The sequence below is a fragment of the Girardinichthys multiradiatus genome, chromosome 3 (genome assembly GCF_021462225.1).
Source record: "Girardinichthys multiradiatus isolate DD_20200921_A chromosome 3, DD_fGirMul_XY1, whole genome shotgun sequence".
In the NCBI taxonomy this organism is placed as follows: Eukaryota; Metazoa; Chordata; class Actinopteri; order Cyprinodontiformes; family Goodeidae; genus Girardinichthys; species Girardinichthys multiradiatus.
This window is the reverse complement of record NC_061796.1, coordinates 13,702,197-13,729,672: the sequence shown is the minus strand read 5'-3', so window position 1 is coordinate 13,729,672 and position 27,476 is coordinate 13,702,197. Positions and strand designations below refer to the sequence as shown.

The window sequence follows — 27,476 nt, the reverse complement described above, 5'->3', positions numbered from 1 at the left end:
CCTGCTGACAAGAAGCACATGACCAGGCGTGTTTACACCTGCAGACACGGACTCTACGCACACCGTGACTGTGCCGCTGCCTGTCTGTCAAACCAAGACAAAGATTTGACCTTGTGTCAGGACGTGATTTGCTTTGAGGACACTCTCTGGGAGTCGGTGAGTGAGTTAGATGTAAATGAGCCTCATTAAGACTCCGGTTGTCCTCTGAAGAGGCTAGCTTCTCTTCCGTAGCAGCAGCTGCTAGGTTAGCATGCTAACCTGTGTCAGTGGGTTAGGTCGCTGCAACACCTTCACCACCCAGTGAGTTAAAACTAGCTCCGTAACAACAGTTTTAGCCCCAAAACACGGTATTCCTAACGTGTTTCTGACCTCGGAGCGCAACGTGTTTTTGCTTTTTTGTGTCATTGAGTTCCAGCTTCAGAAACTTTAAATGACTCTCGGACCTGCTAGTGTCTTTAATTCATGGGGATTTTGAACGAATGTGGGGAGACAACTCGTGTGACAAGTGCGACTGATGATTAATATAGGCAGACTGTTCATTGTTCAGTACTGATTGTATTCAAGGTGTGTGAAGCTGTCACGCAGGATTGTGACCACCTGGCTGTGTGGGGTCTAAGCTCACTAGCTGCACAGTTGACCTGTTTTAGTGGTTATCAGTCAGTTCACATGCATCTTAACACCACCAACAAGACTACTTGCTGTCTTTTTTGCAGACTGTTAAAAAATGACTAGTTACACAAGCTGGGGAAAATCTATTGCATATGTGAAAACCTTAGAAATCCCTCAACTTATTTTTAACGTGGAAAGTGCTGTTTGGTACATCTTCATGAGGGTGGCAACCATCCGTTTGTAAACCAGAAAGAAGAATGACCTCGATCAGCTCTGATTGCTGATCCACAGGTCAATAACTTCAATTCAATTCAGTTTTATTTATATAGCGCCAATTCACAACACATGTTATCTCAAGGCACTTCACAACAGTCAGGTACATACATTCCTATTAATCCTAACCATTGAACAGTGCAGTCAGTTAGTTATTTATTCAAATTGGATAAAAAGTTTTTCTATCTAAGAAAACCCAGCAGATTGCATCCAGTCAGTGACTTGCAGCATTCACTCCTCCTGGATGAGCATGTAGAGACAAAACTATGAGCTCAGTAAAGGCATCAGCCAATTGCATGTACTTGGAAGCACTGTTGGCATTGAACAAAAAACAGTTTAGGGACTTGCTTCAATGCATTTAAGGGGATAATCTTATAGTTCCTTCATTTTCTGCTTGATTCCAAACTACTCCCTCTATGAAAAAAGGTACAGCGGAAGTTTTTCTCCTTTATGTGTTATAGTACTTAGGAGGAAAAAATGGAATTGGCAAAGAAAAGCATTAATGGTGATTTTACATTTTCTTTTCCAGCTCCAGGGAGCCTCTGCGGATCTGTCCCCAAGAGAAAGTCTCCACCTTTGCTCCGTGGCTTCAGGAAGCCCATCTCCTTGATAAATACAATGGACAACACAGATGTAGAACGTAGGTTCTCCTGCTTCTCTTGCTTATTGCTTTCTTTGTTACAAAACGCTTGAACATTCTCTATTCAAATGTTCTACCTTTAGTTTTCTGTTCTTATTTACATTTATTTACAAGTGCCCCTAACAAATTTAGTCCTGTTATTTTTCCTCTGTAGAGGTGACTCTGGCTCTGCTAGATGCAGCCAATGATAAGGACTCTGAGGTCCAGGATCAGGTCAGAAAGTCTATGTTGACTTTGGGAAAACAGCAGCCAGACAGAGTGCTAGCTATGTGCCAGGACTACCTCCTGAAAAATCCCAAGGTAAAACCTCATGATATTCCTTTACTGTCTTGATTTTTTAATAGTAGTCATCATGAAAATTAAATGAGACATTGCCTCTGTTACAAAAAAGGCTTCTAGACCACTTTTGAAACTTTCTGTCGGCTGAACCCTCAGGATGTCAGAGCAGTCCATGGGTTAGTGGAGAATATGTTACTCTCCTGTAAACGATCCAAATTAATGGTGTACAGTAAGCAAACAAAATTACTAAGAAAATTGCTTAACCCATTACTGCCTGAATTTATTTGCAATTATGTTAAATTATGTCAATTAAACAGATTCTAAATGAAGAGAATGTTAATTTAAATTTAACACATATTAAACATATACCTTCAAGTGTTTAGTATGCAAATTAGTGAGCTTTGGCATAAATTGGCATAACTCAGACCACTAGATGCCAGAAAAGTGATTGGAATGCAATTTTTGATATGTGCAAAATATGCATCAACAGGCATTAGTGGTGTGCAAATGGCATCTTGGCTCCGTGGTGCTTTGAGGCAAATTCACAACAATACTCTACAAGAGCTTAAAAGAAGAATTGACCAAAGGACTAGGGTAGTGGTGAATTACCTATCCTTTATGAGGTTGGTGAGGAAAAAAAAGACTTCAGTTTGTCTGAACCTAAAGACTGGACTCAAGGAATGTAGAACAAGTTAATTTGGTCTGATGAGACTAGTTATAAGAGCATCTGGGTGAGATAATGTGTTACTTAAGTGATCTTCCTTTTTGACTAGTTGTTCCAGTTTAGATTTGGTGGGGGCAACCTCCAAGAGTCCACTCTGCTGCTGTCTGTGGGTCTGCAGCACTGCGTTATGGGAGTTCTGTGCCAACTTGCTGACTTAAGAATGGCTCAGTTTATATTCATTTTGTTGCAATTGAGTATTAGTTTTATATCAGTTATTTTGACAGCCCTAGGTATAAACGTTAGTGCTTAAACTGGACTTGTCTGACCAAAATGTATTCAGTCAAAATTAATATTACATCTGTTTTTATCACCCTAGATTCCATAAAACATTTTTTTTTTAAACCTTACCAGTTTCTGAAATCTGCTCGCCTTTTAGTAGCTGCATCTCTAAATACTGTATCTCAGACATAATGTGCTGACTAATAGTTTATGTGGTTTCTTTTTTCTGTCCCCACAGTGTTGACAGTTTGATCATAAAGTTGGTCATGTGAAAGTTCCTCTAACTTCTTTTTTGGAGCTGAAATCTAACCAGAATGGCGATTGTGTTTAAAGATCTTAACTTCCGCAAGCTGGTCGCAGTTGATGTTTGCTTTGATGCACATGGCAGTCTATAAATAAGGAAATGAAAGTGTGTGAAAACTGCTTCAGAAGCAAAATAAGTCTCACCATCTTGAAAATGACATCAGAAATTAAAAGAAAAGATGGGGATGGGTTTAACATGTTTTACCGTAATGTTTGAGGCTTAAAAGCATAGTATCAATACATTCAGCTTTTATTTGGTACCTAGTTTATTCTTACTTGTGTTCAGAGATCTGACTCAGCTATTCTTTCCATCTTTAGTTCATTGCGACATTGCACTAATGAAATGTTTTAGGAAACATGAGTGATGCAACACATAAGCCAGAACATTTTACCTGACACACCCTGTAATGCTGATGTGTTTATATAAAGGAACCCGCTTCTAAAGTTTAAATTTGAGCGTTAGATTACCAACTTATTGTTGCAAGTCATCAAACGGTGGTCCATATTGCTTTATAATGTTTAAACTCATTTGTTTCTATTTTCCTCTTGGTTTACCTTTTTTCATGCATTCTTCGTAATATGCTCTTCCTCTGTGTTCCTCTTGCAGCTGGTAGTAAGTCACAGAGTTGTGATTCTTCAGACCATTAAGCTGATTGTTGGCTGCAGGATAGAGGAGATCAGTGCTCCCAGAATAAAAAGCATTATCTCACTAGCTTCAGACGAAATGACCAGATCCAAGGTGAAATAATGGCTCCTTTTATTTCCTAAAAATAACGTAAAGTAAATAACATTTATGATCCTAATGTTTCATTCTTATCATGCCCTCTTGGGTTGTCTAAGGAAGTCATCCCTGATTGGCAGCAGGCAGCCAGTAACATCTTGGTTGCTGTGGGAAACAAACACATCAATGACATCATGGAGGAGATACTGAGCAAGTTCCAGCCTGGGGTCCTACCTCACTTCTTCGTGGTCCAAACACTGACCAACCTCTCTGACTCAAACGGTGAGAAACAAAAAGGGAAGAAACCTTTCATCTCTAATCAGGTAACCACCAGAGAGAGGCACACGTGAACTAACTCGCCAGCCGCTTACCGGGAAGTTACAACTTTGGCAGGAAAGTACTGAGTGACTGTTGGGGCAAAAACAGGAACCTGTTAAACCTGCACAGAAATTTACCCACTGATTTGTTTTGTTTTACTTATCCATTGAAATGAGCTGGTTCCACAGGTATGAGGATCCACTGCAATATTTCAGGTTCCTAAACTTTAGATACATTATGCTGCCATTGGAAGTAGATGTCCGAATTCTATTGAAGAGCTTATTAAACATTGTTTAATCTGTCTATAAGAATAGATATTCTGTAAATAAATTGCGATATTTTGCCTAAAGCGACTCAAGCGACTTGTAGTCTTCAGAGATTTTGAGAAGACCTGAAGGTCACACTAACAGACTGGTTTCAGCAGATTTTTGCTTTACAACTGAAAGACTGAGGATCATACTTTGAACAACTGGAACTGCTGAGGGTTAAAGACAACTGAACACATCAAATTCTTGCAGACTGTCAATAGCGCCACAGTTTAAAGAGCAAAAAAACAGACCAGTAGGTGGCAGTAATGAGAGATTCTCACAATTTGGACAGACTATACTGAACTCCAACTAAAACATTGGGAAAATTACCTGTTTTTTTTTTTTTTCCAATTGTTGAAACTTTTAAAAAGCATTTTTACCTTTTTTATGTTCCAAATTTTTTAAATATTTTGTTTCTTTTAACAATACCTTCATTGTTTATTTTAGACTTGTATATCTGAATGTTTTCTCCATTTATTATTATTGTTTGGGTTTGATTGGTTTTTTTATGCTTTTTTATCACTGTGTTCAGGTCAATCAGGTTTGCTGTGAATAAAAATAAATGACAAATTATGGTCCATGTATTGCTTGAACAGATACATTATATCATTTGGGGTCAATCCTCAAGAACATAGAAGTTTGTATTATTACTTCACCAAAACAAAGGACCTTCTGTCTGGGAAATTTAATTCTTCACAAGAAGTCTTGTGCAGAACTCCTAGGAAGTCTTCATGGTTCATCACACAGCAGTAAATCCATTTCATATTCTCACACAAGAGAAAAGTTTGCCCAGAATAAGCATCAGTGGTTCCATTCTCACTATTTCCCATTATTTCTGTTTCCTAGTTTATGGGATGGTACCATTCCTGAATGCCATCCTGGGAACAATGTTGCCAATGCTGGGCATGGCCAGACAGGACAACATGAAATGGGTCTTTTCATCTGGTAAGAACCCCCCCCAATCCCAATCTTAGTTTGTTCTACAATATGCTGATGGGACACAAGGCAACAGCTTCAGGATATGCAAAATCCCACCCTTTGTATTTCTCTTACTTCGTTTCATGCTCTTCCTTCTCTCTTCTGCTGTTTCCCTGTCCTCCTCCTCTCCTTGCAGCTCTGTGTCATTTCAGTGACAGCATCCTGGAGTACTTGGCCAACCTGGACAAAGCTCCAGATCCCACAGTCAGAAAAGATACGTTCTCCGGTGAAATCTATGCTGCTTTTGACATTCTCTTCAATAACTGGTTACAGAGCAGGGAGCACAAGGTAAAGATACCCCAGATCAAACCTGACAGTCAAAATGAAATACAACAACCTACATATACAACCTATAGTTAGCATGCAGTCACGTGTTTTGAATGTACTTGGGAAGAAAATGTGAGATTTTCATCCTGTAGGGAAGTAAAATTCTCCAATGACCACAAGTATCCAATGTTTGTGTTGAGTCTACATTAACAAGTGTTTACTGAATAACAGTCCTCCTCCGTGCTCTTTAATTGAAGGCAATGTTGGACCCATTACAGATAATTTTATCGACTTCCAAAAAGTCAACTTGATGCTCATAAAGTGACAAATAATTATTTTTTTATTTTTTTATAATTTCTTAGGATTTTGGTCAGTAGTTTTTATTTAAAATGTCAAGAATTGCCAACATGATCCTGTGGGTTCATGATGTTTTATTTAACTTACTTTGTTTACCTTGTTCAGTTTTTGAATAACATTATAGCTGTTAGCCAGGCACTCTCTTCTGATTTCCTCCAGCAGACCAGTGAATATGCAGTACGTCACCCAGACTGTGTCACATCTGTCACCTCGTATCCTGCCTGTCTTTGTGTGTCCTCCAGCTAAGGCTGACAGTGGGTGAGGCAGTGGGCTCTATGTGTCATCTGATGGCCAGTGATAAACTGGAGGAGCAGATCCCCAGAATCATCCCTGCCATCGTGTCCCTGTACAAGAAAAACACGGAGCACTACGTCATCAGTAAGGTGGGTACAGTTCAAGTCGGTCTGTCCTGAATATTTGGCTAGAACAAAAAAAAAAAAAAAAATCTGTAAGCAACTTTTAAAGAAAAATAAATCTTACTTTTGTTAACTAATAGTGTGATCAGTTGTTGTGAGGCCAATATTTACAACACTGCACCCGTGAAGTTAATTTGAGGTTAAGATATTTTCCTTTCTTTTGAGCAGAGCTTGTGCCATGTCCTCGAAGCCTCGGTCAACATGGGCAGCAGAGTGCTGGAGACACAGGTGGACAATCTTCTCCTAGCACTGCATCAGCAGGTACTCCCAAGTCGTCAATGGGTTGGACACAGTAGCTTCAGTTTGATTGAACCACATTGTTGTCTTTAGTTGTGTCAAACAACATGTCATTGTAGTCATGTGCTTACATGGACTTTGACAACACTTGCATAATACTTGTTGTTGCGGAAATCTACCACAGACGACCTAAACACATGAATATCTGTAAACATTGTAAAGTTGCACTTTAGAGGGATTTGTTTTCTTTGTCTGTGAAAAACAATTACGTTGTCTATGATATTTTTTCTTATATGCCTTTTGGTAATTGGTGTAAGTAATTCCGGAGATGTATCAGCTGGTGATCAGCATCAGTCACATTTCACCTCAGTTGGCTGCTTGGAAACTCAAAGATCCTATCTTTTTCTGATTAGTCGACACATCATACAGAAACCCTACTGGGTCACACTGACAACCCTCTATGCTGTGGAAGTTGTTAATGAGCGACACAGACTCAAAGGTAGCTATATTCAGTGCCACTGAGGTGTTTAAAAATAAATTTAAAGAAAGCATTGGGATATAAGAAAATATTAAAAAAGGATTTTTGAAAACACGTCAACGCGTTCGCAGTTCATTCAGGCTGCAAGAGAGAGTAAGACATAAAGCAGAAAATAGGATGGCTGAGCACAGTACTGCAAAGTTTCTCTATTTTATTCCTTTTTAGCTATTAACTCTAATGTTTTCAGCCTTTTACAAAATCTTTAAGTTAAGGTGAGAATCAAAATTTTGAAGGAAATACACTCAGAGACTGTTGTTTTATTAATAGCTGCCTGGCTAATTGCTAATATAAGATGCTACAATGATTACTCTCACACAAGCATAGCATCTGCTCCTAATTTAAGGAATTAATGACTCCTCACAGCAGGAAGGTTGGAATAAATCATGTGTTCTAATTTTGTCTTATATTATAGATATATATAAAAAAAAATAGATTTAGCTATAATTAGTATCGGCAGGGTGAAGCTTTACAAGAAACCAAAATTGCAAATTAGTAAATCTTTATGTTCACAGGAGCTAATCAAGATACAGACACTGGTATGATCTGAACGGCTTGCTTTAAATCACACTTACAGAAATCAGCGTAACTTTTCCTCTGTCTCCTGCAGGTTTCTGCTCTTGTTGATTACAGTGACCCTCCTACTGTCAAGAACCACAATGAAGCCTTGCGTTGCTTCAGCTTGCTTGGTTTGTTTTCATTTCTATATTTATTCACATTAAAATGGAAAGGTTCATCATATTAGATGATGGTAACTTTTAAACTTCACCCAACAGGCTGATCTATCGGATGTAGCTCTATACAGTCACAAGTGCAGTAATGAGATCATGCGTTAGTGTGTTAGGCTCTGTCTCCTCCTCCACCTAATCTTGTTAACTGTGAAAGCTGCTCCACAACGTCACCCCATTTGTTGCTTGTTTTTCATGTTTTTCATGTTTTGAACTTTTTTTTTTTTTTTTCTTTGGAAATGTTTACTTTTATGTCAACTCGTCCATCTCAGTTTTCATTCCTGAATTTGTTCTTGCTCTCCTCTCCTTCTAGCCAACTCTTTTCCAGACCGGACTGTTATGTATGTTCTGCAGAAGTTGGAGAACAGCAATGAACGAAGCAGGATGGGCTCCCTGGCCGTTCTTCGTCACCTCATAAACTCCTCCTGTGAGATAAATGCTGCAACCAGAAATCATCAGTTTCATTTTAGCACAGTGGTTATGTGTTCTTTCACCTTTTTCTTCATAGCTGTGTGCATGTGTGTTGCAGCCTTTACAATGGAGAGCAAAAAGCTTCTTATTCTGGCCAGTATCAGGCAGCCAATGGCAGACCACAGCAACAAGGTAACATTCATAATGATGCTAAGAAAGATTTACTTCGGTCTGTGGGAGATCCTGTACTTTTTTCTTGGTATCAGGGTTCTTATGCAGGCTGGAAAATATGGAGTTTGATTGATTTTTCCAGGTCAGCATGACTATGGAAATGGAAAAGAAAGTATGGAAAATTTTTCTTTCTAGACTATTTCTTTTCCCATGGATAGCATAATGAGCATCTGTATAAAAGTTGCTCCAACCAAACAAAGTTGTTTTTATAATATGAAAAATGCACATCCATTTATCAGTCTGTCCTTTAATCCATCTATCCCTCCAACCATCCACTTATCCATCAGTCCTTCAGTTTGTTTGTCCATCCATTTGTTCCATTTTTGGGCTTGATGAGTGTAGAAACATCCATCATAAATTCATAGTGAAATGTTGCTCTTATATTTTAAAAAAGGCTAAAAAATAAAAAAGTATGACATTTTGACATAAAAATGTCTAGAAATGCTGCAACATTTTAGATGAAGGTTAAAAAATAACCATGTTGCTGTACATTTCATGGTATCTGAATAAGGTTTTGCCTGTTTCACAGGTGAAGAGGTGTGTGGTCCAGGTAATCAGCGCCATGGCTCATCACGGTTACCTGGAATTAGAGGGAGGGGAATTACTGGTCCGATTCATTGTTCAAAACTGTGCTTTACATGACACATACCAGGTAAAAATAAAAGCTTTTAACATCTGTTACATCTTTTCTACTTAATTTTGTTTCGAGTGGAATTTAGTCACAGTCAGGGTCTAGATAAGATATTTGTCTTTATAATTGTGTGGCGGTTTTTTTGATCAACCAAAGCTGGTTGACAGGATATTTCCAAGCATACATGATAAAGCACCAAACTCATTTGAGGCATATATGAGAGATGCAGATGGTAGGAGATAAAGAATGTACCTTATTAGCTTAATGCTCCAGCTAAGATTAAAGCTGTTTAATGATTGCAAAAGCTAACTAATTCTAACTAATTAACGATGTCTAGACAGATCTGGCTCATAAAGATTTCTCTGATTAAAATTTTTTCCACAGTTGATGATATTGAAAGTAAAATGATTCCTGATTATTATTTGTGCCTCTGTGTCTCAAAGTCCCACCATAGACCCACTACGGATCCGGAGGAGGTGACTAATGAGGCGCTAAGAACAATGTGTGATAGCACCCTCCATCTCCTTACCACCACTGTTGGCCGACTAGCTGATGTAAATGTCTGCTTGTTCACTAATATAGCTGTCTCTATCTGTGTGTCTATGGAAAATAAGTGCAGATATTCTGTATTTTTGTTTTGTTTGTTTGAAGGTGCTTTGGCCCAAGTTGCTGTACTATCTGACACCTTCACAGTACAGTAATGCCACAACTCCTCTCTGTAAAAGTCTCATAGTGTTGGGGAACAAGAAGAAGAGCAACCAGGAGCCCAGCTTCAAGATAGATTTCACACAGGAGGGTTTGTGTAATGCATTTATCGATCAGTGGCAATGTTATTTAGAGTGTGAAACCGGCATGAGTTAGTATGAGGTTCTGACTATATGATAGTAATAAAAACACAGTGTCATGGGCTTTACACAGTAATCTAAACCCAAAATATTTTCGCTTTTATTTGATTTAGAAAGGCAACAATTATTTATACTGCTTCTAAAACAATATAGATTTTTACAATTACGATAATATCTGTAGCATTTATTCATAGTTGATTTGCAACGCAGACTAAAGTAAATAATTAACTTCTCCTTTTTATAGAATAACCCTCGGAGTCTAACAAGCTGTTAATCCACTGTTAATTAGCTGTGCATTAGCCAGCCTGCAGTCAACTGCTTTACAGACGTGCTGCTCGTGACTCCCTAACTTCAGTTTCAAAACGGCGTTCCCCTATTAAGAGCATAGGGGACGCTCTATTGGTTCCTACACCATTGCTGCCTGTGTGTTAGTGGACAGTAAATATTTGCAAACAGCCAAGTTGGTATTTTTTGTGAGGTGAAAGTGTAGTAGCCTTTTTATTGACCGTTTACTGACAGTATGCAGTAACATGTAGGGGAGGGGCAGCGCTGCCTAGCATTATTCTCCACACAGCTGGAGAAAACTCGATCTCGACACGTTCTCTGGCATCCCAGCTGTAGAAGCGGAATAAGGAAAATTTCAGTTTTGAGACTATATCTGATTGATAGCTGGCAAATGCCTGCTGGGAAATACATTTTCTTTCTCATTTGTACAGGGGTAAAATGTGCAAATTTGAAAAAAAACTAATTAATTGCAAACAAATCTTCAAATGGAAAAAGAGTTTCTTAGGGTTTGTCTTGTTCTGATGATGAATTTCATGCTCAAACATTCTTTTCTTTGTATTTTTCCACCAGTAAATCTCCCATCTCCTCAGACTCTAATGATCAGACTGCTGGTAAGTCAATTTGCACATTACAAATTAACCATAAGCCCAAATGCTAAAAGCAGGATTATTTTCTCTTTGGCATCTGTGATGTAAAATAAAAGCTGCAGGAAAATAACTAAGTGGTGGAAGAGCCAGGGAGGAACAGATTGTGATTTAATTGGGGGGGGGGGGGGATGAATTGCAATGCATATTTGTCTTGCTCACTTATCCCTGGTTACACACTGCAGTATATATGCAGTTACTTATCTGTGATTTCTGATTCTCCTTGCCTGTCTAAGATTCCAGTTACAGATTTGTGAAGCTATTTTTACAGAATTGTGTTTGTGTTTTAGGTCAACGCAGCGTTTCCTTTTAATAGCAGAGGTCATGGACCTCCGTCGCTCTCGCTCCTACAAATCCTCAGCATCAACATTCACCCCAACACAGAGACAGTCTGGGAGAAAGAAATACCTCTTCTTCTTTCCTTACTTGACGGTATAGAAATGATTTCTTCATGTAGAGAGTACCGGGCTTTCCCTGCCTACCCTCACATTTCATATTCACGTCTGCCCATGTGGAGCCCTCAGATTTTGTGTTGTTATTATCAGAGTCAACGGCAGAGAGTCTGGATAAGAAGCAGTGGTATGAGAAAATGCTGGAGGTGGGTTTTTATTGTCAATAACATGTTTCAATTTTTACCAATTTAAATATTACTAGAAAGTTATAATTATTAGCTTGGTGAGTACGAGTAGATGGTAGCTGAAGGGAGATTTGGCGGTCTGCTTTTATTTGAAAATTTCTAAACCTTTAGCTACTGCATTATTAATGTGAATCTTTTGAAATTGCCCCCCAGCTCTTGTCTAACACCCTGGTGTCGATTGGTGATGACAAGTGGGTTTGTCAGTTTGCTGCTGAAGCAACCAGATACCTTTCTACATACAACAATGCCCTGGAGGAGAAGGTAATGTTTAACAGTCTTTTTTCTTTTTTGACTTCTCATTTTAGAGACCATACTGATATGCCACACAGTAAACTTATTTTCTTGTTGCTCTTTATGGAAGTCAAACTTAAATGCTTATAGGATTTCCAATAATGTTTCTAAACTATTAACATTTAAGTTGGATAACCTGAATGTTTATTGAAGGTTTGTTAAGGTGATATATTTGTGTAATGGCAGCGTAAAATATTTTTACATCATGATTGTGCCAACCAGTAAGTTTCAAGGGTTCAACATTGACAAAGGGAGACGACATGGTACGCTGTCTGATTTTAAAAAATAGAAAATAAATCCTTTGTTTATTTCTCCTTGTTTAGAGCTTCCTGTATCGTTGTATCGGAGTGACCCTCCAGCAGTGTTTCAATAAGGAGGTTGTAAAAAAGCAACTACAGGAAGTTCTCCTTGTGGCGCGGCACAATGATGCAATTGAGAGAGAGGTCTCTGAAACTTAAACCAAAAAAAGATCTATCATTAATTTGTCTGTTTCACATTGATCCTAACCTTTAACCTCTGTCCTCAGGGAGTTGCGATAGGTGTCGGTCTGTGTGCCAGCAGCCATTTAGAGGGAACTTTAGCCAAGCTTGATGAGTATGGCAAATCGGACGCATTTAAAAAGTCACCAAGCATCTTCAACCTCCTCAAAGTACAAACTGTTAAACATCTCAAGGAGAAAGTGTTGTAGGGAAATGTTTTGTTAGAGTTCATATAAAGAGATTTACTCTCCGCGTTCTTTCCACAGGAGCGTAATGAAGTCGAGGTGGAGAAGGTGAAGAGCACATTAATCCTGTGCTATGGCCACGTGGCTCTGAACGCACCTTCAGAGAAGATTCTTAACCGCATTGATCAGGACATCTTACGCTGCATCAGTAAACACTTCAACACAAAGGTAATGTGCATGCTGAGAGACAGAGGGAGGGATTACAAAGCAACTAGAAAATACTCTAACTTCCACACTGGGATGAGAACAACAGCTCCTCTTTATTGTAGGAACGTCTGCACGTCACTTTTATGCTGCTGAAGTGATCTGATGGTTTACAGCAAACTGTTGGAGTTGGTAGTAAACCAGACGAGTCATATTCTGATATTATGCTGTAGCTAATAATGTAGATCATTTTAGCAGGCATCATTTCATTTGAAGAATATCTATCTAAAAAAGGATTTAGGAATGTGCTTGTAATAAATGCAGGACAAATTGAATGACTAGTTTGCTACAAATAAATGTGTATCCATAGCAACAAAGAAACAAAAAAAAGAACCTGATGCCACCTGCAGCAGATATCTGACCAGCATCACAGTGTGATTCAGATGGACGTTTAACTTCTGGGCAGGCATATCTTCCAGGTCCCTTTTCCATTTTCACCCCAGCTACACATCATTTGTCCAATTACTGAGCTTATTCAAAAATTAACAGCATGTGTCACAAAACGAGTATCTCTCAACATAATGTTGAAGATGTCAGGAGCTCAGTTTAGGTGATATGTAGCAGTTATTATCCCATCACACTTTGGGTAACCTCTAACCAGGTCACTTCTGATTTACCAGAGGTCCTGGTTCCTAAACCAATTGTTTATCACGTGTTATCAGTGCAAGCCTTACATGTATATTTGTATATGACCTCATCACGCTGTCACCTCTTTTTATGCAGGTTCTTGGGATTAAAGTAGAGACAAAGGTATTGTTGCAGGATCGAAGGAAATTTGGTGTTGGTTTTGTTTTTCGCTGTTTCGGTGTCCTCTTGCTCCTCTGTGTAATTTTTCCTCTTTGGGTAATTCTGCTAAATACTTTCCTGAAAGCTCTAAAGTGAATTCAATGCAGCTTCATCTTAATGAAACAAATGCATTTTCTTTCAGCTTTTGCTGACCCTGCTTCATCTTTGTGAAATACCAGTAGTGAGACCCAAACTTAATAAATTATTGATAGTGTGGTTGTAGATTTCATGTTAATTATAAGTGCACATTCACATCATGTGCACTTTATATAATCAGTTTAAGCCCAATAAAGTCCAGCCAGTATCTCATTATGGTTCAAATGTGGCATCTTAAGATGGAATGTCTATAATGATGAAGAACAAATTCCAGATTCATTGGGTTATAATTGTGGCTGATTGTCACCACTAAAACATTTTCAGGTCTTATCCAACTGAATGTATTTGAATGTGTTTCCTATATACTTGCGTAACCAGCATCGGGTACTTTTTTTAAAAAACACATAATAACTTCAGTTTACTAGTACTTTCTCATAATTAACATCTTCCTAAATTTACTTTAGAAGTTACTGGATCTCCACATCATTATTCTACTATTTGGAAAATATGAACATATTGCATATTGAGTTAAGATGAGCATTTTTTATGATGATAAGAATTGTGATTGGTTAGAATGATGAGCCTCAATGTGATGATGTTTACAAACCCTAAACACCATAAACGTAATCTTGGGATTGGTACTGACTGGACTGACCTACAGTCAAAGCCATACAACCTATCGCCAAAAGAGACTAGAATAAATTTTCCAATACATTTTACTGTTACATTTATTATTACTGTAATAGATGCCTCACATTTCATGGTTCTATTTTAAGTCCGCATCACCCACCACTAATTATATCTCATACCACTGTTAAATTTGTGTCATAAATATCTAAACTTCTCTCTTTCTAAGAACTCTCTAGATTCTTTGCATCGTTTTTCTTGGTAGCTACTCAAAGGTGTATTTTGTAATTTTCTCTCTAATTTTTCCAAAACTTTAAGCTCATCTGATGCTTTTTAGATGGGGAGCCTGCAGTTTTGCTTTTTTGCAAATCACTTCTTATCCTGCAATTTTGGTTTTAGATTTCTCTCCATTCTAAGGCATAGAGGATCAATCTACAATAGCATTTTGGGATTGATTAAAATGATTGCTTTGCTGGGTGCTTTGCCATAAAAAATCCTTTTTGATTGCATTCACCATTAACAAAATAAGTACTCACACAGACAGATTTAGTCTTTTATTCCTGTCTTTTTTGCCTTTTGTCTTTGCCTTCATTCAGGACCTGACTATGAAGCTTAGTTTGATCCAGAGTGTTGGGCTCATAGCCAAAGCTATCAGTAGGTGTGTAAAGAAACAAGGCTACATTTTCTCACGCAAGCAGGAGCTCGTCACTGTTATGCTGGTCAGTATGATTTATAAACTACCAGCAAATATGTAGTTTCATCACAGTCTATAGAAGGCCATCACAATTACAATAATATTTACTTGGATTTTTCATTCCTGTCGTTTGATCTCATTAATCAGGATTTTATCAAGTCTGAGCCATCTGATTCATTAAGGACTCCCTTGCGCCCCCTGGTGATGATTACATGTGCCAACCTGATGTATCCTTCATTTCTATAAAGCAGCTGCGTTTCTTGTCATGTTGCAGAAATACGTTTCAGAGATGATCCACATTTTCTGGTAAAGTGCTCAAAAGGCTTTTTAATACGTTTTGGGTGTATAAATGGCATTACTGCGTTCTCAGTTACTTATTTCGTTAAATTCACAAGATAAGCATAAAATCTAATATTAAAGACATACAGCTGGGAATAAATAAAAGCTAAAACATGCCTGCAGTCCACAGCCTGAACACACAATGCAGCCAGCATTCAGGCTGTTGTTTTTATGAGCAGATTTGAAACTGCAAGATGTTTCTCAGATCCGCTCCAAATATGCTTTAGGCTCTTATTGAGAAGGTTTGCTATATTGACAGTTTATTTATTAAAACCAGTAATCATTTCTCCCCTTATTTATGAGTTAATTTAAGAAGCGGCAGGTAAAGGAAGAAAATTAAACTGAGATGTCTGAGCAGGATCATAGACCTACAATTCGTAGAATGTGCCTCAGAGACGATCCGACAATCTCTCTGCTTTGGCAGCTCTCTGGCGACTTCTAATCTTTCACCATCTAATAGCATCATATCGCCCACCCCTAGGTGGCTGAAATGGATTTCTACTGTGTTTCTAGAGTTTAATCTTTAACTGTGAATGCTTCAGGCCCCTGGACCCTCCACTAAGTGAGAATGAGAGCTTTGACTTGCTAAAGGTGTGTGTAAACAGTGTTTTTTCTCTGCCACCCGACACACACACTCCAGAGAAAACTAAAGACGAGGAGAACCTCGACCCCAAGCAGAGAAAGGTGACTTACAGATATGTCCAAGCAGACTCCTATTTAGGCGCTGTTTCACTTTTCAACATTTGTGCGTCCCAATCATTTCAGTTTTAAAAGCAGTAGTCAAATGAAAACACTCTGTCTGTCTAATCTCTCTAGGCTTTGTACAAAGACACATTGGCTGCTTTGCAGGAGCTTTTGAGGAGCATGCTGGCCAGGGATCCCAGCCCTGATGGCTTTCAGAGTATCTTTAAGGTGAAGCCGGATGTTTTACCCTCATCAGCTTGTCAGTACAGCTTAATCTTGTGTGTCTCTGTTCTGTTTAGATCATACAATTACATGGAAAATTTAAAAATAAAATTTTTATTATAGCCAGTCGGTGTTCTTTTGCTGTTGTGTTTACATATACGTTTAAAGTTAGCGTTACAGTCTCATCTTGATGAACTGTTTTTGTATGTTAATATGATCTCCACAGCCGAGCTCCATTTGTGTTTTCCTGCTTTGCAGCACATTGAATCATGGCTGGGCTCTGTGCACGATCATGAGAGGGAGAGGGCCATTACAGCCACCTCTAATCTACTGGCTTACTACCTGCAGAACCTGAATGTTAAGGTACACAGACACAGCAACACAGATGTCTGACAGAGCGCCAGATGTATCTTCAAACATGCATAATCATAACATGAAATAAATGTAGTGCAAAAATTGACTCTATGGTTAATTTCAATTGTAATACCTCTTGTTTGGAACGTGATCTGTATCGACTGTTTTGTTTTTGCTTGTTTGTGCACCCTTATGTCGGCAGAGTATGGTGTCTTTCCACAACCTTGGAGCTCTGCTGGGTCGACTGTCTCCCCGCTGCTCTGACCCTCAACTGGCTGTACGAGCTGCTGCTGTCAACTGCATTTACACACTACTTGGTATACAGCTACGATATGAAGGTATTCACATTATAATATGTCACATTATAATATATGACATTTTTACAAAGTGTTTGCGGAGGTTTAAAATCAAGATTTCTGTTTTCTATTTCCTAGGATTCTCTTTGGATTATAAAGATGAAGCTGTTGAAAGTCTGCCATCTTTAAAAGAAGCACTCGAAAATCCTGACCATTCGGTGCTTTACAAGACCTGTTCAGACCTCACAAAGGTTTACTATTTTGGCTTGAAATGTAACTTGACTGAATGCAATTGTGCGCACTGGATTTTATTTAGGGGTATCATTATTGGTGGGGCTGAATACAAATTGGTGATGCTCATTTAGGTTGTTAGGTGTAAAAAATTGGAAACTAGGTCTCCTCTTCTTTCCACTTTACAGTTATGCACTATTTTCTCTTAGTCTATTACACAAGATCCCAAAGCTAATAAATGTAATAGAAAGGAAACAGAAAGGACAGCGGTGTGTAACTGCATGTTCTCCTGCGTGTGTCAGGTAATGAGTAAGCGTCTGCCTCAGCAACAGCTGACAACACTGGTCTTCATGTTGTTTGAAGGGCTGGTCGACAGTCAAACAAACTGCTGCAGAGCTTCATCCGTCATCTTAAATACTCTGCTAAAAAACAGGGGAGCCGGATTACAAGATCTGGTAACACACACACACACACACGTACAGCCATACTGGGGTTGCTGGGGTCTGAAATGCTTAGGTGTTGTAATGCATGGTGTGTGGTGGCTATGCAGGTCCCAGAAATGTTGGAGGTTCTGCATGTGCGTCTGCAAAGCATCACAGAGGAGCAGGTACAAATTATATTGCATTAATTTTTCATGTACTTGCATTGTTCATATGATTGTATTTCAGTATTAACAGTTTTAGGTGTTTCAAATACTAACTAATTAGGTGTTTATTATGCAGTAATGTACATAGTGTTTGAGTTATTCTGGTACCTCATATAACGTTGTCTGTGCTCAGCATCTTAAGTCATGATAAACATTTTTTCATTGTGCTTGTCTTTTTATTTTTTAAAGGTGAGAGTAGCAGTGGGACAGACTGTACTAATCCTGGCTTCTCAACATCTGCAGACTGTCATTAATGTTCTCGTTAACCAACCACTTCCCTATGACAGGTAAGCAAAACTACCTGTTAGCCTTCCCAATATTTAGATTTTATTAAATCTTTTTGATTGTATTTCTTTAACCATCTAGTTGAATTAATTTGCTAAATGTTTTTGTTTCTTTAGCTGGACCAGTGAGATGTGGATGGCTTTGGGAGCAGATCCCTTTGTAGCCAGTCAGATCATAGAGATGGTGATGGAGAAACTCGTCATCATGGCACCCTATGTTGACAAGAAGGAGTCAATGATGAGAGGAGGCATGACAAAAGTGGCCACCAATCAGCCACTGGCTGTAAGTTGGACATTCAGTTTAAAAATTTCTCAGCACTGGTTGTTATAGGGAAAAAGTACATTAAGTTTTCATCCTCCAGTTAACTCCTGGTGTGAAACTAAATCTGGTGTAGAGCAAGAGAAGGTGAACTTGATGAGTAGAAGACTAAGCTAATTTATGGACACATATTTGTGCCTGTGTGCTCTTTGTTTCCAGATGACATGTGGTCTGAAGGAGTTGTTGTTAAATGGTCAGAGTCAGGAGCCAGCAGTCAGTCTGTTTCCTCAACTCTTCTCCTGTCTGACCATCAGGCTGGGAGCGAGCGTCGGAGTCATGCCACCCAAGGACAAAACTCATAAACACTCTGGGTCCCTGCATGTAGCAGGGTATGTAAATGTGGATTAACGTTTTATTTATTTCAGGAATAAGCAAAATTTAATATCCAAAGAACAGTTTTTTTTCCCCATCTAATTAAAGGTTGTCTAGAGATGAAGTCAAACTAACCTTTTTTGTAGTTTTTATCTTTAAAAACGTTAATAATTCATATCTTTTTTGTGTGTTTTTTGCCCAAACCTGATTTATAAATGTAGTTCATAGGTTTTATAAATATCCCCCACATTAAATTTGTAGGAAAAAACCTTTTTACAAAAAGGAAAAATACTTTTTTTTTTTTTTTTAGAAGAACAAGGCCAATAAAGTCGTTTCTACTTGGAACCCACCTAAAGAAATAAATCACAGTTTGCAGCATAGTAACATGAGACTGGACATAAATATCCTCTATAGTATTATAATCATTCTGTTGTGAGAAGTCTGCAGATGAGGGATAAAATAGAGAACTCATGAAAGGGGCCTTCTCTGTTGGTTTCATATTTAAAAGCAATTCACATTTCTTTGTACTATATGGCCAGAGGTATTAAGAGACACATGGTGTTACGCAGCCACAAGATGCAGATTAGTTGACACTGTTTTCGTTTAGTAAAGATGTATATTTTTTCTGTTCCAGGGTTGCAGCTGAGGCTCTGAGAATCCTGTTAGCACGAGCTCAGTTAGATGAGGTGATGAAACGACTGGATGAAGATAATGCCTGGGATGCATTGAAGGAGCAAAATACACACATAACTGGGGTAACGCTGTTGGCAAGGTAAACACACAGAAACCAAAGCTATCTGGGCAATAAAATAAATAAATAAATACGAAAAGTAAGTGAACTAAAAAGCCTGAGCTACACTGAAGGACAGTGTTTAAATTTCGACCTTTACTATGAGCAATTATACAGCATACATGTGTAGAATTACGTCGTTTTTCCACTCACTGTATTGTGTAATGGCTTGTACATTTGGTTGTTTGTCTTGTTTATAGAGCATTGGCAAAGCATGCTGGTCCCAGATTGCCTGCAATCGCAGAGTGTCTTTGTCCGTCCCTGAACAATATCTATGAAAGTCAAAGAATTACTGTCACCGCTTTCTTTTCTGAGGTGAGAAACTGTGTTTAACTCAAATAACAATTACCTCCAGCTCTTGTCTTCCTCACTTAATGCTTTTCATTAATGTCATTTTGATTACATAATGTATAAAACTATTTAAGCAAAAAGGGATAATCACAGCAGGACCTGATCAACTTTATTCAGTAGTAGATGAAAACCTTGCATCAATCATTTTCCTCTGCTTTATTTTGTGAGTCCAGCTTTTGAACCATCATGTGGTGACTGAGCTGATGCTGATAGACGTGTTAATGAACAACATGATGGAGAGGATATCAGATCCCTGCTGCACAGTTCGCATGCTGGCTGTGCGAGGACTGGGCAACATAGCAGTGGGATCACCAGAAAAGGTACACAGACGTATGAAAGGTCACCCAGGCTACCATATGCCCTTTTAAGGTTGGAATCGGTTAACTTGTAGCTTTCTTCTTTTAGGTGAATAAATATGCCAAGGAGCTGCTTGCAGCCATGAGCTCAGGAATGGAGGAGAAAGATGATCCGGGTAAGTGAATAGGAATAGTAAAGTTTCAGTAATGTTTTGCTTTATTGTAGCCATCATAGATTGAAGCTGGTAATTTATGTTATTTTGTCTTTCTCAGGTAAACTGATTACCCTTGAGGCCATGTCTGGTCTTTCTAAAGTTCTTCTCCATCTGGACAAGAAGAATGTCCACTTACTGGTTGTTTACATCTTCATGAAGATTAAACCTTTCTTAGAAAGTGTAAGTTGGGGGTTGAGATATACTGAGATACTGTGAAATTGTTCAAAAGCGAATCCTTCTGTTGTATTTTCCTTTTTGAAGGTAAACTATATTTTAAATGGATATTGGGGGTCATCCTTCCAATATGTGCAAGATTTCCTCATGTCCCAGTCTAAATAGAGTTCTATATTCCCTTTTACCCATGTCATAGACATGAATTTATTAAAGGACAAAGCTTATTATCCTTGGAAATGAAATCCAGCCAGAAAGCATCTGGTGCATTTGTTGTGAATTTTAATGATCTCGGTATGTTTGTTTATAAAAAATTACTTTTTTAAAAAAAAAACTTGTTGCGATCTAATTTAATCATTAACCAGAACATTAACTGTGTTCCTGAGACATTTGACGAGTCACCCTCTTTCTCCACCCTATCTGATGATGGAGGTGGGGGGGGGGGGGGGTGGTGGGGGTAGAGCACCTAATCCCTAAGCTTCCTTTGCTGACTTCATGAAAATCATGCGTTGATTTTGGAAATTTACTTCATTCTTTGCATGATACTTTACAGACTAATAAACTGATGCGCTCCTTTTTAACACGTTTTATTTCTGTTATTACCAGTACTGTAACTAATCAATTCTATTTAATTTGTTGTACTGAACAGTATAACTTTCATCAAACACGTCACTTACGATATTATTCCTAAAAATTGAACTAAACTAAATAAGTTGTGTAATTACAGTCACTCAAAATGTGATAACAATTGTAAGGCAATGTATTGTGCCTCTTTAATGTCACACACTGCACATGGGTCATACTGTAGTTCTTGATGACTTCATGCAGTTTTACAGCAAATTTCTTTTTTTTTCTATCTGAAATTTAATTTCACAAAATTTGCTGTTGCAAATATCGAGAAAAGTGTCTTGTTCCTGAAGATTGGAACTATTTAAACACCTCTAGATTATATTTTTAAGGAAGCCTGTGTTGAACACTACCCTCTACCTGTCAGATATTGATGTCTTCTGATGAGCAACAAAGTTAGCACTGTAGATACTGGTCTGTGGAACCCCAGTATTAAAAAATAAAATGAAAAATTATGCAGCCCCATTGGGAATCAAGCTGAGAATTGAGGAGTCATTTTTGTCTCAACAAAGATTTGCAGATAACTTTTTTAAAAGATTTTTTAACTAAAAATTGTTGCCTATTCAGTGTAAGAAAAATTCTGCTTGCTTTAAAAGGTTTGTTCTGTATTATGGTTTTAAAATATCTTTTCTTTCCCCTTAAATTATGCATAATTCTTCCATTAATATCAACTGTGTGAACTGAAGTTTTCAGACCTGAGCATATTTTACATTCAGATCTAACAGTGCCATCTGACCCTGTGTTTATGCAGGACAATGATGATATCCGTTGTGCTTCCATACTTCTAATGGGCAACCTGTCCAAGTTTGGCTCAGGGGAGCAAGTATTTAAAGACCAGATTCATAATGTTCTGGTCAGCTTACTGTTGCACCTGGTGGACCCAAACGCACATGTGGTCAAGGTACAGGAGGACACACAACAATTGCAAACAGCTTTTATTTAACCTTTTCATACATGGATCTTATTTGTTGTAAATCTGCTATATGCTTTTTATGGTGCTGTTTCCATTGAATTTTTGTAGGCATGTAAATATGCGATGCGAGTGTGTGCTCCTGTCGTTGGATCGGAGCAGATCACAACCATGTTTCAGAATCACCTGCATGAGGACAAGAGTTTGCATTATGGAGAGTTCATCAATGATCTCACAAAGTACCTGGTGAGACAGCCCTGTGCCGCTGTTCTTAAGAAATATTTATTGTTCTGTTTCTATGTATATAAACATCAAAGCTACCTGTAAAAGTTCTGATTTTAGCAGAACAATCCCTTGACTCGCCTACAAGGAGTTATCGTTGCAGTAACATCTATATTTTAAAGTGTAACAGGAGAAAATACGGTTGTTCTAGTTTATTGATCGGTGCTTGTTTTGTTGGTTGTAGATTCAGGACTTTCCCGGCATGCTGAACTTCTACCACATCTCAGTCATCCAGTTCTTCAAGAGCAACTGGCCTGAAGTCAGAGCTGCAGCTGCCATGTTTATAGGTACTGCAGCTCTGTGTAACATCACTTTTATTCTAATCATTAGTTCCTAACAAGGAAACAAGGTTTATTTTGTCTTTGAAACAAATGCACATGCATCTCAATAAAATAGAATATCATTGTAAAGCTAAATTATTTCTCAAATCAAAAGGGAAACTCAAATTATAAAGATTTGTTATACAGTGTGATTTACATTATGCTTTAATCTCTTTTTAATGTTAATGATTATGGCTTCTGGCTAATGAAAACCCTAAAGTCGGTTTTGGAAAATTAGGATCTTACATAGATCAAGAGAAAATTATCTTTAATACAGAAATGTCAGCCTTCTGAAAATATGTGGGTCTGGTGTCTCTCAATCTTATGACAATACTTCATAGTACTTTTGGAAGTAGGGACAAGTGTCGAGTCCGGTTAGAAAATATTATCAGCATCTTCTTGAAGCTTGTAAGTAAAGGGAAGCATGAGGTGAGCTAAAACGTCTTGGTAGGCAGCTGCAGATGACATGCGTCCCCAAAACGTTCGCAAACTGTGGAAACTTTACAGCAAGCAACCTAGATTCTGTACCTTTTCCACTGGAGGTCATGGCCTGAAGAAGCCAACAAAACCACATTATCTGCGAAAAACAAAGATGAGATGCTGAGGTTCAGAAAACAAACACCATCCTCTTCACGACTACACCTTGAGATCCTGTTCATGAACACCACAAACAGAATCGGTGACAAGAGGCAGCCCTGGCAGAGTCCAACATGTACTACAAACAGGCCCGACATTGTGCAGAGAGTGAGGACACAGCTCTTAATTTGGGCGTACAAGAATGAGTGGCCCTTAAAAGCCTCTCAGATACCACATACTCCCACAGCACCCCCCACAAAATACCCCTGGTTGCTGCCCACACGGACTTTGAAGTCCCCCAGGGGCACCACGGAATCCCCAGACACCATCCAGAGACTCCAAGAAGGTCGGGTAATCTTAATTGCTGTTCTGTGCATAAACACACAGCAGTCAGAACCTTCCCACTTGCAACCCTAAAGCTGTAAAGAGGCAACCATCTCACCCTCCAAAATCGAGGCTCAACCCTAGCTAGTAGCTAGTACCATTTAACCTCACACAACAGCCCTGGCACCCCACCTTCCAGTGAGGGGACATGCCATGTCACTGAAGGCAGATTATGCCACCAGAAATTAACATGCCCGCCCTCACCTGGCAACCAACTTGCGTGGCACCTGATCCTGACGTTCCTCTCTGCGGGTGGCGGGCCCTATTACAGGGGGGGGGGGGCTTCCTATAGCTTCTTTGGACCAAGCTACAGGAGTCAAAGCCCTGGAAGGTGTCCCTAATCCGGGCAAGGTTTGCTTCGTTGTGTGGACAGCCATATGATCAAAATCATTGAATCGCCCTAAGACTGATCCCTTCCATGAGGCCAGTTTGCCATGAGAAACACTACCAGCAGCAAAAGCTCAGGACAACATAGCCCTCAGGATCATAGGGGTAAAATACTCTCCTCCACATTAAGGTGGTGATCAAATGAAGGGTCAGCTACTGTACATTACTTTAATTACAACCAACATTCTCGTCGACCTCACTTATTTGAACTGTTTGAAAAGTTGCTGTTGCACGTTGTAATGACAATGTCCACCATTAGGGTTCCTCCTTGGGAATATTCAACAGGAGCACCTCTCTCACCTCAACATGGGCACTATCTCCAAAGGTAAGTCCAACAGTTACCTTAATATCTTTAAAACAACAAGGTCACATTCTGAATGTTCACAGGTTAGTTGTGTCTGTGTTTACAGGTTTAGTGATGCTGCTCCAGGATCCAGATCCAGTGGTGAGAATGAAGGCAGCTGAAGCTATGGGACACTTCCACTGACACACGTCGGCTGGGGAAAGGAGTAATTAAAGTTAATAGAAAATGAGGAAATTTGAATTTATATTTTAGAAAATATTCTGCACATCATGTTAATAGTGCAGGCATTATATAAAACTGTCCTAAAAACTTGACGTCAACGTCTATGAAAACCAAACTGGACCAAGACAGGCAAAACTAGCCGGAGAGTAAATAACCATTGTTATTTATATTATTATATCAAACAATGAACAGTGAAAATTAATTGTCATAAAAATGCACATCCAGTTAAGAGTTAGCAGCTTCTTCCAGCTTGTTTTGACATTTCACTGATACTTGACAGAGATAATGTTTAAATTTATTTTAGCGACCAACAACTGTGTCTATAGTGTTTACTGCTCAGTGTAACACCAGATATATATATATATATATATATAACGTTTCTAACACTGAAACAGACAAAATGAAGTTATTCCAAAGGGTAACATGTTCAACAATGAGTTAGTATTTTATATAGTCTCTGAAAATCTTCATGCAAGTGTTATTTGTATTCAGATGATACTTTAATATCAGTTTGCTTGTAGCTAAATATTGTAATCATACCATTGTTTTGTAATAAAAGTGCATGACCGATTTAGTTTTGCACACTCATAGATGTATTTAAACATATTTACATTAACTTATAATTCCCATATAGAAAATTTAACGTTAGTAGAACTGAACTCTGCAGAAGTACAACAGATGCCAGATTCAAAGTATTAAAGTTAAAAACTTCTTAGCTGTTTTTATGGTTTTGCTCAGTGGTCTATTTCCTAAAGGTATTACATCAGCCAGCAATAACTAAACAACAGCTAGTCAATAACTATGTTTTTGATAACTAGCATGATTTATTTTTGCAAATAGTTGTACATTAGATGCGAACGGGCTTGTTTACAGCAGACTTGTTGTGCCAGCAAGGTGTTGAACGCTTTTAACAAATTAGTTTCATACTCCAGCAGCATTACTAAACCAATTGTTTTTAAACTGCTACAACAACATCTCAAAGCCCTGTGAAACCTCTTCATGTGTTGGATTGTTTTTCTTATAAGTCTAGGTACATTCCGTTATTCTGTTTCAATCCACACTGCCCCTCTGTGTACATTTCTTGAAATCACCTCAATTTCCAACAGTCTGCATAACTCATAAGCACAATCAGTCATATTATTAGACAGATAATCATTGTGTTGTGGTAATAATCGGCTAAAACATGTTAACAACTTTTAGCTGGCCACTTTGTGAGGGAGAACATCCCACCATAACCATACTCTCACCAGTGCCAAATGTTTATTATAATAACAACACTGTAGCGATACTTTAAATAACTTCCAATGTCCCTTCTGATCCAGGTAGTTTTCTCATTTAAATCTGTGCATGTGTTTTAGAGGACACTTTTGCCTTCATGGTAGCAAATGAATGTGTTAGAATAGAGAGTGGGGAGTTGTGTGTCCCTAAATAAACATGTATCATTATTAAGACCAATAAGCAGGTGAAGGTAGTACATTGTTTCATATGAAGTATACCTCAATTTTCTGTTGCACTTTGAGTTCTGACATGCAGTCCCTGATCTGAGAGCTTCCAGGCAAGCTGCCATTAAATCCCATCAGTAACCATTTACTGGTGTAGTACCTGACTATTGTTTTAGGTCCCCCTGTGTTGTATCCATCCTGTTCTTCTGAAAGTGATATCTGGGTGATGAAAAATGAAGACACCTACAGTTGTCACTTTAGTTATCAGTTTATTTGGCCACACCACCAAATCTTCAAATATGACAGCAAGCTCCTCCTGAATTAAGTCTTAAAAGTTCTTCAAACAGGGACTCATGTCTTAGTAAATGTAACACTAGGGTTCAAGATCAGTTCTAGTCTGGTAGGATTTTGTTTTTGTTTATATTTTTGTTATATGTTGAATATTGGACAATGTATCTCTAATGATGGTACTATTTCAAATAAATGTGCTGTTGTGTGGATGTCTATTTTCATGTGCTGCAGAAGAGCTTGTGGACAATGCCTTTCATTGTATTCAAAAATAAAGGAGTAAAATTATCTATAAGTGTCTTTCACTGAGTTTTTCTTTTTTGTTTTGTATTTTGTTATCGAAATATTTACAGAAATAACATGGATTTTTGCAGGATTAGTTCACAACACACTTTATTTTAAATGTCACCATTAATTATAGTGAAAGACAATGAATGGATTAAAATGAAAACTGAAATATTTTTCTTTTATTGTCCTTTTTTCTTTTATCTGTTATGGAAAGTTTTCGTGCCTTGCTTTCTTTTCTACCAGATACTCTACAGGATCTGATAAAACTATCCAAATCCTTCTGTGTTATTCTCTTCTGCCTCCAGGGTTAGGACAGATGGTTCTGTTTAGTCTTACAGAGATGGTTTTTCAACCTTCTCCTATTCACTTGTATGAGATAACATGTGTGCCACACTGTGTAAGGTTCCATTTCCATTGTCAACATGTCTAGGACAACAGGTTTCACCTCGTCTCTCTGGGTCTCATGAAAGTTACCTTGAAAACTGTTGTAGCTTATAAGGAGAACCTTTGCTTTGTCTAGGCAGAACGATTTGGCAGCACTACTGAGCGCATCTCCAAAGCTGTAAAAAATCCTCTCTTGCAAAATTATCATGGTGATTCTGAGTGACAATCATCGGTCTCTGTCTTGGTAAAAACTAATTTTTCTACAACAAATGGCGACGAGGATGGGTTCCTTGACTGGGTTCTTCCGAGGACATCGGCAGGAGTGTCTGATCAACCTGGGAAGAGCTTCCCTGCCTCAAACCCTTTTAGTGTTAAGGGGAGGAGGACTGCTGACTTGGTGTTCTTGGAGACTCAGCACTGGAATCCATAAGAACCAAATTTATTTTCTTTCAGAGACAGTGAGAAACAATGAATCAGCATAATTTAATTATCAATATTAATTTGCTTAATAGTTTGATAAAAGTATCCAAAGGC

The 27,476-nt window shown here is 38.4% G+C and overlaps 1 protein-coding gene across 3 annotated transcripts; it reads left to right on the top strand.

Moving 5' to 3' along the window:
* Positions 1-26,565, top strand: mroh1 (maestro heat-like repeat family member 1). Of its 3 annotated transcripts, XM_047361246.1 has the most exons (45): positions 1-156; positions 1,412-1,522; positions 1,677-1,822; positions 3,655-3,786; positions 3,888-4,050; positions 5,241-5,339; positions 5,509-5,660; positions 6,239-6,379; positions 6,581-6,673; positions 7,795-7,873; positions 8,226-8,339; positions 8,442-8,515; positions 9,084-9,206; positions 9,629-9,739; positions 9,837-9,981; positions 10,886-10,926; positions 11,250-11,391; positions 11,505-11,557; positions 11,750-11,857; positions 12,211-12,330; positions 12,414-12,536; positions 12,633-12,779; positions 13,539-13,565; positions 14,921-15,043; positions 15,166-15,245; positions 15,900-16,041; positions 16,174-16,269; positions 16,522-16,626; positions 16,820-16,955; positions 17,052-17,164; positions 17,447-17,599; positions 17,695-17,751; positions 17,980-18,077; positions 18,192-18,357; positions 18,553-18,722; positions 19,340-19,477; positions 19,696-19,810; positions 20,020-20,166; positions 20,252-20,318; positions 20,416-20,537; positions 21,907-22,056; positions 22,177-22,311; positions 22,532-22,634; positions 24,274-24,339; positions 24,425-26,565. In XM_047361246.1, exons 2-45 carry the CDS (start codon positions 1,501-1,503, stop codon positions 24,499-24,501), a joined length of 4,914 nt encoding a protein of 1,637 aa, XP_047217202.1. In that variant the 5' UTR covers positions 1-156; positions 1,412-1,500; the 3' UTR covers positions 24,502-26,565. The 3 variants fall into 3 exon arrangements, with proteins under 3 accessions (XP_047217202.1, XP_047217203.1, XP_047217204.1); XM_047361247.1 differs by lacking the exon at positions 13,539-13,565; XM_047361248.1 differs by lacking the exons at positions 13,539-13,565; positions 14,921-15,043; positions 15,166-15,245; positions 15,900-16,041.
* Positions 26,566-27,476: the final 911 nt, after the last annotated feature.

Excerpts from the sequence above, each read along its gene's own strand:
- mroh1 (XM_047361246.1), top strand. The coding sequence starts at position 1,501 with ATGGACAACACAGATGTAGAAC. Across the intron at positions 4,051-5,240 it reads CAACCTCTCTGACTCAAACG|TTTATGGGATGGTACCATTC; the intron begins GTGAGAAACAAA and ends TCTGTTTCCTAG. Across the intron at positions 17,600-17,694 it reads GAGCCGGATTACAAGATCTG|GTCCCAGAAATGTTGGAGGT; the intron begins GTAACACACACA and ends GTGGCTATGCAG.